The sequence below is a fragment of the Pelobates fuscus genome, chromosome 1, assembly GCF_036172605.1.
Source record: "Pelobates fuscus isolate aPelFus1 chromosome 1, aPelFus1.pri, whole genome shotgun sequence".
In the NCBI taxonomy this organism is placed as follows: domain Eukaryota; kingdom Metazoa; phylum Chordata; class Amphibia; order Anura; family Pelobatidae; genus Pelobates; species Pelobates fuscus.
This window is the reverse complement of record NC_086317.1, coordinates 162,390,099-162,402,361: the sequence shown is the minus strand read 5'-3', so window position 1 is coordinate 162,402,361 and position 12,263 is coordinate 162,390,099. Positions and strand designations below refer to the sequence as shown.

General features: G+C 43.5%; 1 protein-coding gene across 1 annotated transcript in view; it reads right to left on the bottom strand.

Moving 5' to 3' along the window:
* LOC134589771 (N-fatty-acyl-amino acid synthase/hydrolase PM20D1-like) overlaps positions 1-12,263 on the bottom strand; it is a 41,630-nt gene that overhangs the window by 19,825 nt on the left and 9,542 nt on the right. The window contains exons 2-3 of the mRNA XM_063444357.1: positions 3,739-3,825; positions 2,591-2,823 (exon numbers count right to left, since the gene is read on the bottom strand). Coding sequence (XP_063300427.1) covers positions 2,591-2,823; positions 3,739-3,825 — 320 coding nt within the window. The remainder of the gene's footprint in view (positions 1-2,590; positions 2,824-3,738; positions 3,826-12,263) is intronic.

The following is a 12,263-nucleotide window of genomic DNA, read 5'->3' as shown; positions in this document are numbered from 1 at the left end:
AGCTTAACAGCAGCAATAAACTATCCTTATGTGTATTTCAGAAGGACTCAGTGGACGTGGCTATGTGCCTTTTGCAGACCACATGATTTGTGAGCCTTGGCAATGAGTCTCACATGTAGATTGAGAGAGTTTTTAGTTTGGGCTTATTTTCCCCAGTACAGTGATTGTATTACACTATACACCTTACCTGTTTGTTCTTTTTTTTATTTTTACAGGGATACCATAGGCATCAAAAACAGTTTTAATGTACACATCAGGGATTGGCCACCTTTTAGTAGGACTTTGCTTAAACAAATAAAGTCCCATGGCGTGCTGATCCTCTTTTTTTTAAATTGAGGTATATATATTGCCGTATTTTGCTTGTGCTTTTTATGGGTGCTGCAGTCTAGCGTTGTAGTTGTGCATATGTGGGCTCAGGGGCGTATTAGCCGCAAGGCAAACAAGGCATTTGCCTTGGGCGGCATTTTCCAGGGGGCGGCAAAAAAAGCCGCCCCCCAAATGCCCAAGGCAAATGTCTTGTTAGCCTTGCGGCTAACAGACATGCTGGGCTGCTGCTTGGCGGTCGGGCGGCGCTGTTGGGCGGCCGGCGAGGGAGCACTTCCTTTGAGCTGTCTGCTCAGCTCCCTCGTGCGCCGCACAGTGAGGCTGGGAGCCGGAATATGATGTCATATTCCGGCTCCGCCTACCAGCCTCACTGTGCGGCGCGCGAGGGAGCTGAACAGACAGCTCAAGGGAAGTGCTCCCTCGCCGGCCGCCCAACAGCGCCGCCCGACCGCCCAGCAGCCACTGGACCACCAGGGAAAAAAGAAGCCCCCCCCCCCAGCATTCCCAAAGGTAAGGAGGCTGGGGGGGTTAAAGTAAAAAAAAAAGCCACTGGACCACCAGGGAAAAAAGAAGCCCCCCCCCCCAGCATTCCCAAAGGTAAGGAGGCTGGGGGGGTTAAAGTAAAAAAAAGTGTTAATGTGAGTGTCTGTTAGTGAGTGTGAGTGTGTGTCTGTCTGTTAGTGAGTGTGAGTGTGTGTGTCTGTTAGTGAGTGAGTGTGTGTGTGTCTGTTAGTGAGTGAGTGTGTGTGTGTCTGTTAGTGAGTGTGTGTGTGTCTGTTAGTGTGTGTGTGTGTGTCTGTTAGTGTGTGTGTGTGTGTGTGTGTGTCTGTTAGTGTGTGTGTGTGTGTGTGTGTGTCTGTTAGTGTGTGTGTGTGTGTCTGTTAGTGTGTGTGTGTCTGTTGGTGTGTTTGCCTGTGAGTGAGTGTGTGTGTGTGTCTGACTGTGTGTGTCTGTTAGTGTGTGTGTTTGCCAGTGAGTGTGTGTGTCTGCTAGTTTGTGTCTGCTAGTGAGTGAGTGTGTGTCTGTTAGTGTGTGTCTGTTAGTGTGTGTCTGTTAGTGAGTGTCTGTTAATGAGTGTGTTTGTCTGTTACTGAGTGTGAGTTTGTCTGTTACTGAGTGTGAGTTTGTCTATTAGTGTGTGTGTTTCTGTTAGCAAGTGTGTGTTTCTGTTAGCTAGTGTATGCGTATCTGTCAGTGAATGTGTGTGTGTGTATTTAGAATGCGGGGCGGGGTAAAGGTTGGGTGGGGGTGGCGCGCGGGGGGGGGGGCGGGCGCCTGAGTTTTGTTCTGCCTAGGGCAGCACAAAACCAGGATACACCACTGTGTGGGCTGATATATTGTACAGTACAAATTCTTGAGTAGTTTGTAGTATTGTGTATGGTACCTATGAATGTGGGCTTTGTATGGGAACTGTTAATGTAATTTTGTGCATCTATGATATGTCACATTGTGTGTTTAGTGTGTATGTGGGAAGCTGCTTGGGGTACTGCGTGTAAGATGCTGCTTGTGGGGTTCTGTGCATGTATGTGGATTATCAGTATTGCTATGGTTGTAGGCACTATGTTTATGTGTGCGCATTATTAGTATGAGGGGGAGGCTTCTTTTGCAGCCTTGAGTGCGGTGTAAAGGCATAGGTTGCTGACCCCTGGTTTAGATAGTGGGCAATTGTCTGCCACTTAGGAGTTAAAGCACTGTTTATGCAGCCATAGCGAGCCCCCTGGCAGAGATTTGAGCACTGAGGCTGCAGAATAATGACCTATACACCATAACTGCTTCATAAAGCTAAAGTTATTTAATGCCTATAGTGTCCCTTTAAGGTGCTTCTGTGTCACTGTACCGGCTTGGAAAAAGCTATGTTTCTGAAAGATTTTTAAATAAGTAAATTAAAAAACAAAAAACAAAAAAAAAACACACTTCCAAATAGATACACATATATCATTTGGGAACTTTGTGACAGTTCATTAATGTTGCTATTAAGCTTCTGTAGAATTTACAATACTCCGCTGATATTTTGTACAGTTGTGTGGTACCAATGTAAAGAGTATATCCAGCAATCACTGCCATTATGACATTTATTCATCTTCAGGGTAAACCTCGCATCATTAATCTGTTTAATGAAAATGAATAACAAGTATTTAAGTTACTGGATACAGTCCCCAAATGCCTCAGTCATTAGAATTCTAGATTTACTTTAATTCCATTCATTTTATTTAGTGGATTGAGATAAAGTGCTATAAATCATTGATTGAGCTTTTTTCAAACTTACAATCACACAGTTTTTGTCATCAATAGCTCCTCTTCCATAGATATATCCATTAAGCTCCTCACCAGAGAATGGTGGCACCTCCCAGCCTTCGGGGGTTGCTGGAACCACATCAAAGTGAGCGAGAAGCATGTATGGCTGTAAATTGCTGTCTGAGCCTCGAACGGTAAAAAGGTGACTGTAACCACCCACAACTTTATGTTGGATTAAACTGGAAGAGAAGACAAGAGGGAAGACTGGAAAGAAAACAAACAAAATGAAAATACATTGTACCAAGCCTAAAAGATAAACTAATAAGAAAAGGTAAGGTGAAAAACATAGATACATCAATTCCAATCAGTTGTTGATGAAGTACAAATTCCATGATCCTCCATCAACTACATTTTAAACACAGACACAGGTGGTCGTAGGGGTATGTAGTTTGTCCACAATTCCCTGTACCTGTTTCTAGACACTGGTTCTATGTAGAGAGAGATAAACACTCCTACACATTTGGTTTGCAAGATGTACCGTAGTACAACTGGACCAATACATTACAAATGACATCATATATAATATGTTGTTATCATATTATATATATGATAGTAAAAACCGCAAAGCATAGTTATTTTATAAATATTTGTATCCATTTTTTTTCCTGTTTATGTTGGCACAAACAAGTATTGTAAAATTGTTAAATGAATTGATTCCAGCACAGAAATGTATGCATCGGGATTATTCACAAAAGCATGAATTTGTCAAGAATTCAAAGTGAATTATAAATAGTAGTGCAGAATGGCATATTTTCAGTTTGGCTAATATTGCCTGAAATATGAAAGTCACTTTGTATTCCCTACAATTTGAATGCTATTGAGTAACCCGGCTAATTTTCCCTCTTAATGTTGTAGCATTGTTTTAGCTACATACATTTGGTAAGGTTTTGAATTATAAACATTGCTGCTCTTTAAAGTGCTCTTTGTGTATTTTTTATAAAGTTCATTCATATTGCGTGTATGCATTCAGTTTTAGCATAAAGGTTCACACCTGCCACAAAAGATGATGATGTGGCATAATAAATAGTTTTTGGCAACAGCTGAGTAAGGCCAAACATTGTATTAAACCATGAAGGCAATGGGAAAGAGAAAAAGAAGTAAAACGAGAAGGATTAGTACCTTTGCGAATATATTGTCCAAACTCTGCCAAGGCTGTGTTGTTTTGTTCTGTTTCTGAGAATGATACAGTGGGGATACGGATTGCACCTGTCACACATTTAACAAAAAGAGGACATGAGTCGCTTTAGAGTTTGAAAAATATATACATGAAAACAGCTTCTTTACAGTTTTGATGAATCAACACGCAGAAACTAAAATCTTTTTGATTCATAATACTCCGGGATATTGACTAATTAGAAATGTGCTGTGTTTTACAATAACTGAATTGGAAAAACAGAAGGCATGTTTGCACTTCGGATATATTGGCCTAGAATTAACAAATACAGAAACAGAAAATAATAGGCGCTCTCTATAACACAACTAATAAATGAGGGCTGCTGTATACAATACAAGGATTCCCAGGACCTTGTGTGACAGTAAAGCAAAAACAGGATAAAACGTATACTGCGCCCAAGATCATACGTACATACAGTTGTAGTAAGGAAGGCTAGTTGAGGACTTCAGAATAAAAAACAGACAATAATAGTGCAGCACCATTTTAACAAAGTGAGAATTATTGAATTGATAACTGTAGGAGGACCACTCACATTTGCGAGAGCTATATAAGAGCTATTTACGATTAAAACATTTTGATAAAACATTCGATAGATAGTGGGAACAAACAAGACTGACCACATAGAAAAAAATGTAAATATACCAGTATACCTACAAAAATATATATATATAATAAAAATACATATAAATCTATATAGGCTGACACTAAGGGATGCCCTCGTAGGGGTACGAGAGCATCACAAGGATGGTACCTGTGTCAAGCTTCCATAAAAGTAGTGCACACTGAGTGCGGAGTTAGCTAGCTAACACTGAGGGGCGCCCTCATGGGCATAATACGGCCCCAAAAAACGGGTGCAGGTGTCAGATCTCCATAAAGATGGTACAGAAATAATAACTACTTACTAGCAATTTCAAACAAAATACTAGGTGACTAGTGATGTCGCGAACACAAAATTTTCGGTTTGCGAACGGCGAACGGGAACTTCCGCAAACGTTCGGTGAACCGGGCGAACCGCCATTGACTTCAATGGGCAGGCAAATTTTAAAACCCACAGGGACTCTTTCTGGCCACAAAAGTTATGGAAAAGTTGTTTCAAGAGGACTAACACCTGGACTGTGGCATGCCGGAGGGGGATCCATGGCAAAACTCCCATGGAAAATTACACAGTTGATGCAGAGTCTGGTTTTAATCCATAAAGGGCATAAATCACCTAACATTCCTACATCACAATGGATATGGATTGACACCTGACATATGACATATTGACACCTTGACATATGGATTGACACCTGTCCTCAGAGAACCTGATACACACTGACACAGAGCAGAATAGGGACTGTTCCCCCTACATAGGGTCACTTGGCAGATATGGATTGACACCTATCCTAAGGATCCTTGATACACACTGACACAGAGCAGAATAGGGACTGTTCCCCCTACATAGGGTCACTTGGCAGATATGGATTGACACCTGTCCTCAGAGACCATGATACACACTGCCACAGAGCAGAATAGAGACTGTTCCCCCTACAAAGGGTCACTTGGCAGATATGGATTGACACCTGTCCTAAGGATCCCGTATACACACTGACACAGAGCAGAATAGAGACTGTTCCCCCTACATAGGGTTACTTGGCAGATATGGATTGACACCTGTCCTCAGAGACCATGATACACACGGAGACAGAGCAGAATAGGGACTGTTCCCCCTACATAGGGTCACTTGGCAGACATGGATTGACACCTGCCTCAGGGACCCTGATACACACTGACACAGAGCAGAATAGGGACTGTTCCTCCTACATAGGGTCACTTGGCAGATATGGATTGACACCTGTCCTAAGGATCCCTGAAACACACTGACACAGAGCAGAATAGGGACTGTTCCCCCTACATAGAGTCACTTGGCAGGTATGGATTGACACCTGTCCTCAGAGACCATGATACACACTGCCACAGAGCAGAATAGAGACTGTTCCCCCTACATAGGGTCACTTGGCAGATATGGATTGACACCTGTCCTCAGAGCCCCTGATACACACTGACACAGAGCAGAATAGGGATGTGGAATAGTACCTGGGGAGTTGGGGGGGTGCCGTTGATGTGGAGCAAGACGCAGCAGAAGAGGACTCAGTCGAGGAGGTTATGGAAGAGGATGGAGTAGGAGGAGTAGAGGAGGTGGCAGCAGGCCTGCCTGCAAATCGTGGCGGTGTCACCAACTCCTCTGCAGAGCCACGCATTCCATGCTTGGCAGCCGTCAGCAGGTTTACCCAATGCGCAGTGTAAGTGATATACCCGCCCTGACCATGCTTTGCAGACCAGGTATCAGTGGTCAGATGGACCCTTGCCCCAACACTGTGTGCCAGACATGCCATTACTTCCTTTTGCACAATCGAGTACAGGTTGAGGATTGCCTTTTGAGAAAATAAATTTCATCCGGGTACCTTCCACTGCGGTGTCCCAATAGCTACAAATTTTTTGAACGCCTCAGACTCCACCAGCTTGTATGGTAAAAGCTGGCGGGCTAGGGGGGGCGTGTCCTAAATACTGAAGGGAGAAGTCACCATGCGTACGCCCGGCATACCGTACGCAACATGCAGGAGGCAGAGGAAATCCTGGGGCAACTGGGTCTACCTCTGGACTCGCTACTCACATCGATGCCTCCAACAAACTCCACGCTCCCTCCATATTGGCGCAACGCCGAGGCTCCAACATTTGTCCCTAGAAACCTAGCCGGGACATCATCTGCAACTTGAATGGAAAACGGGACTAAAAGGTCAACCCTGCTTACGGAGACTCTCAGGTCATTGATCGTGTCAAGAGGAGGGGAACAGCTTCAAAAATAGATTCCTGGCAATTTCTGAAAAAAAAATCGTGTAAACATGAATCCTGAAAGTACAGAAAGACAAAACCACAAGAAGAATTTTTTGAAGACGACAAATAGCTGTGTGATATAATGTAGAGACATTTTATTCACCAGATAAAAAGAAAACAACCAACTTAATACAGTTTTTTACAACTTTGCTAGTTTTGCATTGAATTTTTTAGCCAGTACTTCCTTTAGATATTGCACTGAATATAGTAAACTCTGTAGTATGTTACGTTTAGTTGCCAGAAAAGCTAAATAATAGTTTTCACATTTGGTAGATAGCTTGTGTTTGCTAATAGTCATACTTGCATTTTGAATTTTAAGGCAGTATTTTTTTTTATAAGCAGATTTTGATATTTTTGTATCTTTTTAAACATATATTTTCTCAAGCCGCTTTGATAGATTAACATTTCTTTATTTTATTAATCAACATGCTTAATCATATTGGTGTACTAATTTCCAGTATATCTAAAAATGTTTTACATATTTTCTGATTTTAATTGCCATGCGTACCTTTCGTATGCCCATGTGAAACGTTTTACCATTTAGGGCCCAGAGTGGGGTCATTTAAACAGATCATACCTCGAGTGCATAGTGCGTTTAATCCGACACATTCATGTTAGTTATTCACTAAGCTTAGTGAAAACATAGTTGGCTTAAAGATGTTTTCTATTCAAGTTCTTGTGCCCCACAGTTCAAATTAACATTCAAATTACAATTCATGACAGATCACACAAGTGAATCGCCCTGCCAATGTCGTCTCAGAATTTTTTTGTTATCTAAGAAGAAATAAAAATGCATATCAACGAAAAATGCTTTTCCTAGCTGTTATGGTATTGAAAGCCAGCTGTGATTTCCCTATGCACAATTAGCAATGCTAACTGCTGTATGACGCCCCCCTAGCTGTGTACACATAGTTTAACTTTTATAAGTATTATTCCAACTAGGTACTACTATACTAATCATCAGTCAGCTGTTAACTACTTTTCAATGCTTTTCCTGTGCCTAGTCAGGGTAACAAGATCTTTGAATATTTTATACTATAGTTAGCGATGTTACATTTGTATTCAAGTGTCCTAGATCAGTTAGATAAGCCAGTGCCTAAAATTAAATGCTCCATAAAGTTTATAACGCATTGTGCCGCCAAGGTTTCGTTAGACCTGCTCAGCTAAACTAGGACCACATTTTAATTGTATACTCAGTGTAATGTGTAAACGTGGACAATCTCGACATAAATAAGCTCATAAATGAGCCTGACACAGAAGCTGGCAGACAACTAACTGCTATTCAATCTATTACAGTGAAAACATTTTTTTTCTTTTTAAATGTCAAGCTTAAGCTATTGTGACACCAGATATGAGTGGTGGCACTGGGCAAGTGGGCACAGTATCCACTGTGAGCCTGACACAGAAGCTGGCAGACAACTAACTGCTATTCAATCTATAACAGTGGAAAAACTTTTTTCTTTTTAAAAGCACGCTATTGTCACACCTGATATGAGTGGCAAAGTGGACTGGCAGAGGTTGGCAGAGTACACGCTGAAAGTCTGCCACCCGCTTTAAGGACATTGACTGCTATTAGCTTACAGTGAAAAACTTTTTTTCTTTTTAAAGGCACGCTATAGTCACACCAGATATGAGTGGCAAAGTGCACTTGCAGAGGTTGGCAGAGTACACGCTGAAGGCCTGACACCCAGACACTTGCAGACAACTAACTGCTATTAGCTTACAGTGAAAAACTTTTTTTGTTTTTAAAGGCACGCTATAGTCACACCAGATATGAGTGGCAAAGTGCACTTGCTGAGGTTGGCAGAGTACACGCTGAAGGCCTGACACCCGCTTGAAGACAACTAACTGCTATTCAATCTATAACAGTGAAAAAAGTTTTTTGTTTTTAAATGTCAAGCTTAAGCTATTGTGACACCAGATATGAGTGGTGGCACTGGGCAAGTGGGCACAGTATCCACTGTGAGCCTGACACAGAAGCTGGCAGACAACTAACTGCTATTCAATCTATTACAGTGAAAAACATTTTTTTGTTTTTAAATGTCAAGCTTAAGCTATTGTGATACCAGATATGAGTGGTGGCACTGGGCAAGTGGGCACAGTATCCACTGTGAGCCTGACACAGAAGCTGGCAGACAACTAACTGCTATTCAATCTATTACAGTGAAACATTTTTTTTTGTTTTTAAATGTCAAGCTTAAGCTATTGTGACACCAGATATGAGTGGTGGCACTGGGCAAGTGGGCACAGTATCCACTTTGAGCCTGACACAGAAGCTGGCAGACAACTAACTGCTGTTCAATCAATAACAGTGAAAAAAGTTTTTTTTTTTTTTTTTTTTGTAATTCTTTATTTTGCAATGACACAAGATAAGACTCGTACAGTTTGGCTCATGCAAGAGCCCCACATTTCGTTGGGTTATGGTTACATAGTTTGCTGAAACATTAATACATGAGCCCAAAGAAGGGCAGCTCTTATTTGCGTACCTGCGTCCTGTACCAAGCATCATCGTTTTAGTAACATAAAAAACAAAACAAAACAAAACACGTAATATTTTGCGATGACACAAAGCATGACATGTGTGGTTTGGCTCACGCAAGAGCCCCATTTTACGTTGGGTTATGGTTACACTTGTTAGCTGATGCATTAATACTTGAGCCCAAAGTAGGGCAGCTCTCGTTTGCGTACGTGTGTCCTGTACCAAGTGTCTTCGTTTTAGTAGCATAAGAGACAAAACACATGATAGTTCCAGGTGTCTTTGTTTTGTTAACAGAAAAACAACACAAGACAGTAACACGTGATATTCTGCAATGACATAAAGTAAGGCTTGTATGATTTGGCTCACGCAAGAGCCCCATATACCGTTGGGTTATGGTTACACAGCTTGCTGGTGTGTTAATACATGAGCCCAAAGTAGGGCAGCTCTCAATTGCGTGCCTGTGTCATGTACCAAGTATCATCGCTTTAGTAACATAAAAATAAAACTAAACAAAATTTGTGCAAACAGAACATAACTTTGTAAAAGACCTGGGCCGGGGTACCGGTATCCCGGACCCGTGGAGGTCGAGTGGGTTGGGGGAGGAGGGGAGGGGGGGGGGGAGGGGTGCATCCTGGTCGCCAGTCCGATCATGGCAGTAGATCAGTCTGGTTATGGAGCCTATCTATTTAGGTAGTCTTCCCATAGTTTCCATGTCTTGGCAAAAGCTTTTGTGGAGCCATGTACTCTGGCCGTAAGGTCGTCCATTAGGTGGCAGTCTTTGATTTTGGATATAACTGTGGATATTGGGGGAGGGTCTGGCTTTAACCATGTTTGGGCCAGGACCCTTCTGGCTGCTAGAGTCATTTTGTTGAGCAGGCGTTGGGCCGACATGGGCCAGTCATCTACAGGCCTGGCTAGGAGAAAGGTCCAAGGGTTTAATACAATATGTCTGTCTATGACTTGTGAGATCAATGCTTGGATTGCTGTCCAGTAGGGTTTTAGCTTGGGGCAAGTCCACCACATGTGAACATAGGTCCCTTTTTCACCGCAATTGCGCCAGCATAGATCATTGGGTGTCTTTTTCATGTGGTAGAGTTGCACCGGGGTGGTGTACCACCGGAGCATTGTTTTATAGGACTGTTCCTGCATTGTCACACATATTGAGGTTTTAGTATTCGCCTCCCATATATCCTGCCAGTCAGTGCCTTCTAAGGTCTCCCCTAAGTCAGATTCCCATCTATCAGTGTAGTGGAGTGTTCCCCATTCTTGGGTGGAGGAGCAGAGGTGGGAGTACAACTGTGAGATCATGCCCTGTTGGTATCGTTCTGCGTGACAGATCCTTTCGAAGAAGGTCTGTTTGGTTTTAGCGGCTCTTTTCACGGTCTCTAGGGTGGCGTAGTGGCGCAGTTGGATATACCGAAAAAAGTCGGCTGGGGTTAGGGTAGTTCTGGTTTGTAGGTCTGCAAAGGGGACTATCGTGTCTCCTATGTATAGGTGAAGGACCCTTTGGAGGCCCGCTCTTTCAAGGCCTTTAAAGTCCCTGGGTCGCATACCCGGGGTGAAGGCCCTGTTTCTTAATATAGGGGTGAGGGGGGAGGTGGTGGTTGTCAAACCATATTTTATGGCCGTTTTGTCCCACAAGTGAATGGAGTTAGTGATGGCTGGGCATGATGTTCTGGGGAGTGCCCTGTCTTCCCTGGGTGTCCAAATGTAGAATTGCGGGAGATCTGATTGCATTAGTGCTGATTCGAGGTCCACCCATCTTCTGGTATCTGGGGGGGTGTGCCACATCGCTATTTGGGATAGTTGGGCTGCTAAGTAGTAGAAGTAGAGGTGGGGGAGTCCCAGGCCTCCTCTCGGCTTGGGGCGGTAAAGTATGTTGCGGGCTACTCTGTGCCTTTTGTTTTGCCATATGAAGCGGTCTATTGTCCGCTGGAGTGGTATTAAGTCCTGTTTAGTGACTGGTATGGGCAGGGCTTGAAATAGGAATAGGATGCGGGGTAGGACATTCATCTTGATCGAGTGGATCCTCCCTATCCACGATATTGGTTTGTCCGTCCATGTTTCCATGTCCTTAATGAGTTTGGCTATGAGCGGTGTATAATTTAGGTTGTATAGCATTGTGGGATCTGCCGGTAGCTTTATACCGAGGTATGTGAGTGCGGTGGTCGACATGCGAATGTGGTACTCTGATGCGATTTGGCGTATGGCCGATTGTGTAAGATGTAAAGGGAGGGCGCTGGATTTCTCCATGTTGACTTTGTATCCCGATAGCTCACTATACGTCTGGAGGAGGGGCAGTAGAGCTTGCATGGAGGGGATAGGGTTGGTTAAGGTGAGGAGTACATCGTCCGCGTACCCGGAGACCAGAAATTCCTGGTTTCCTATCGTGGCTCCTGTTATTTCTGGGTGTTCTCTGATTGCTTGGAGGAGGGGTTCGAGGGTGAGCGCAAATAGTAAAGGGGAGAGTGGGCAACCTTGTCGGGTGCCATTGCTTATGTCAAAGTGAGGACTGTGTGCCCCTGTTATCATTATTTGTGCCGTGACGTTTGTATATAGTGCACGAACTGCTGTTATGTACGGAGGGGGGATGTGTAGGTGGTCCAAGAGGGTGAACATGTAGGGCCAGTTCACGCGGTCAAACGCTTTTTCGGCGTCTAAGGAGAGGACTAGGGACGGTGTTTTGGCTGCGGTGAGCGTCCAGATGGTGTCTATGTTTCGCCTGGTGTTTTCGAATAGTTGCCTGTTGGGGATGAACCCTACCTGGTCTGCGTGGATTAAGTGTGTCAGGTGAGGATTGAGCCGTGTGGCCAGTATTTTGGCTAGTATTTTGCTGTCGTGATTTATGAGTGATATTGGTCTATATGCCTCTGGTTGGGTGTGGTCCTTGTCTGGTTTGGGTAGGAGTATGATGTTGGCTTGTGTCATGTCTTTGGTGGGGGCTGCTCCGTTCATGAGGTCCCGAAATAGGGTTTCCATATGAGGGAGCAGTTCCTCTCTAAAAGTTTTGTAGTAGCTTCCCTCATAGCCGTCTGGGCCCGGGGCTTTATTGCTTTTTAGGGAGGATATGGCTAAGTTAATTTCGTCTATGGTGATCGGTGTTGAGAGTTCTGCAAT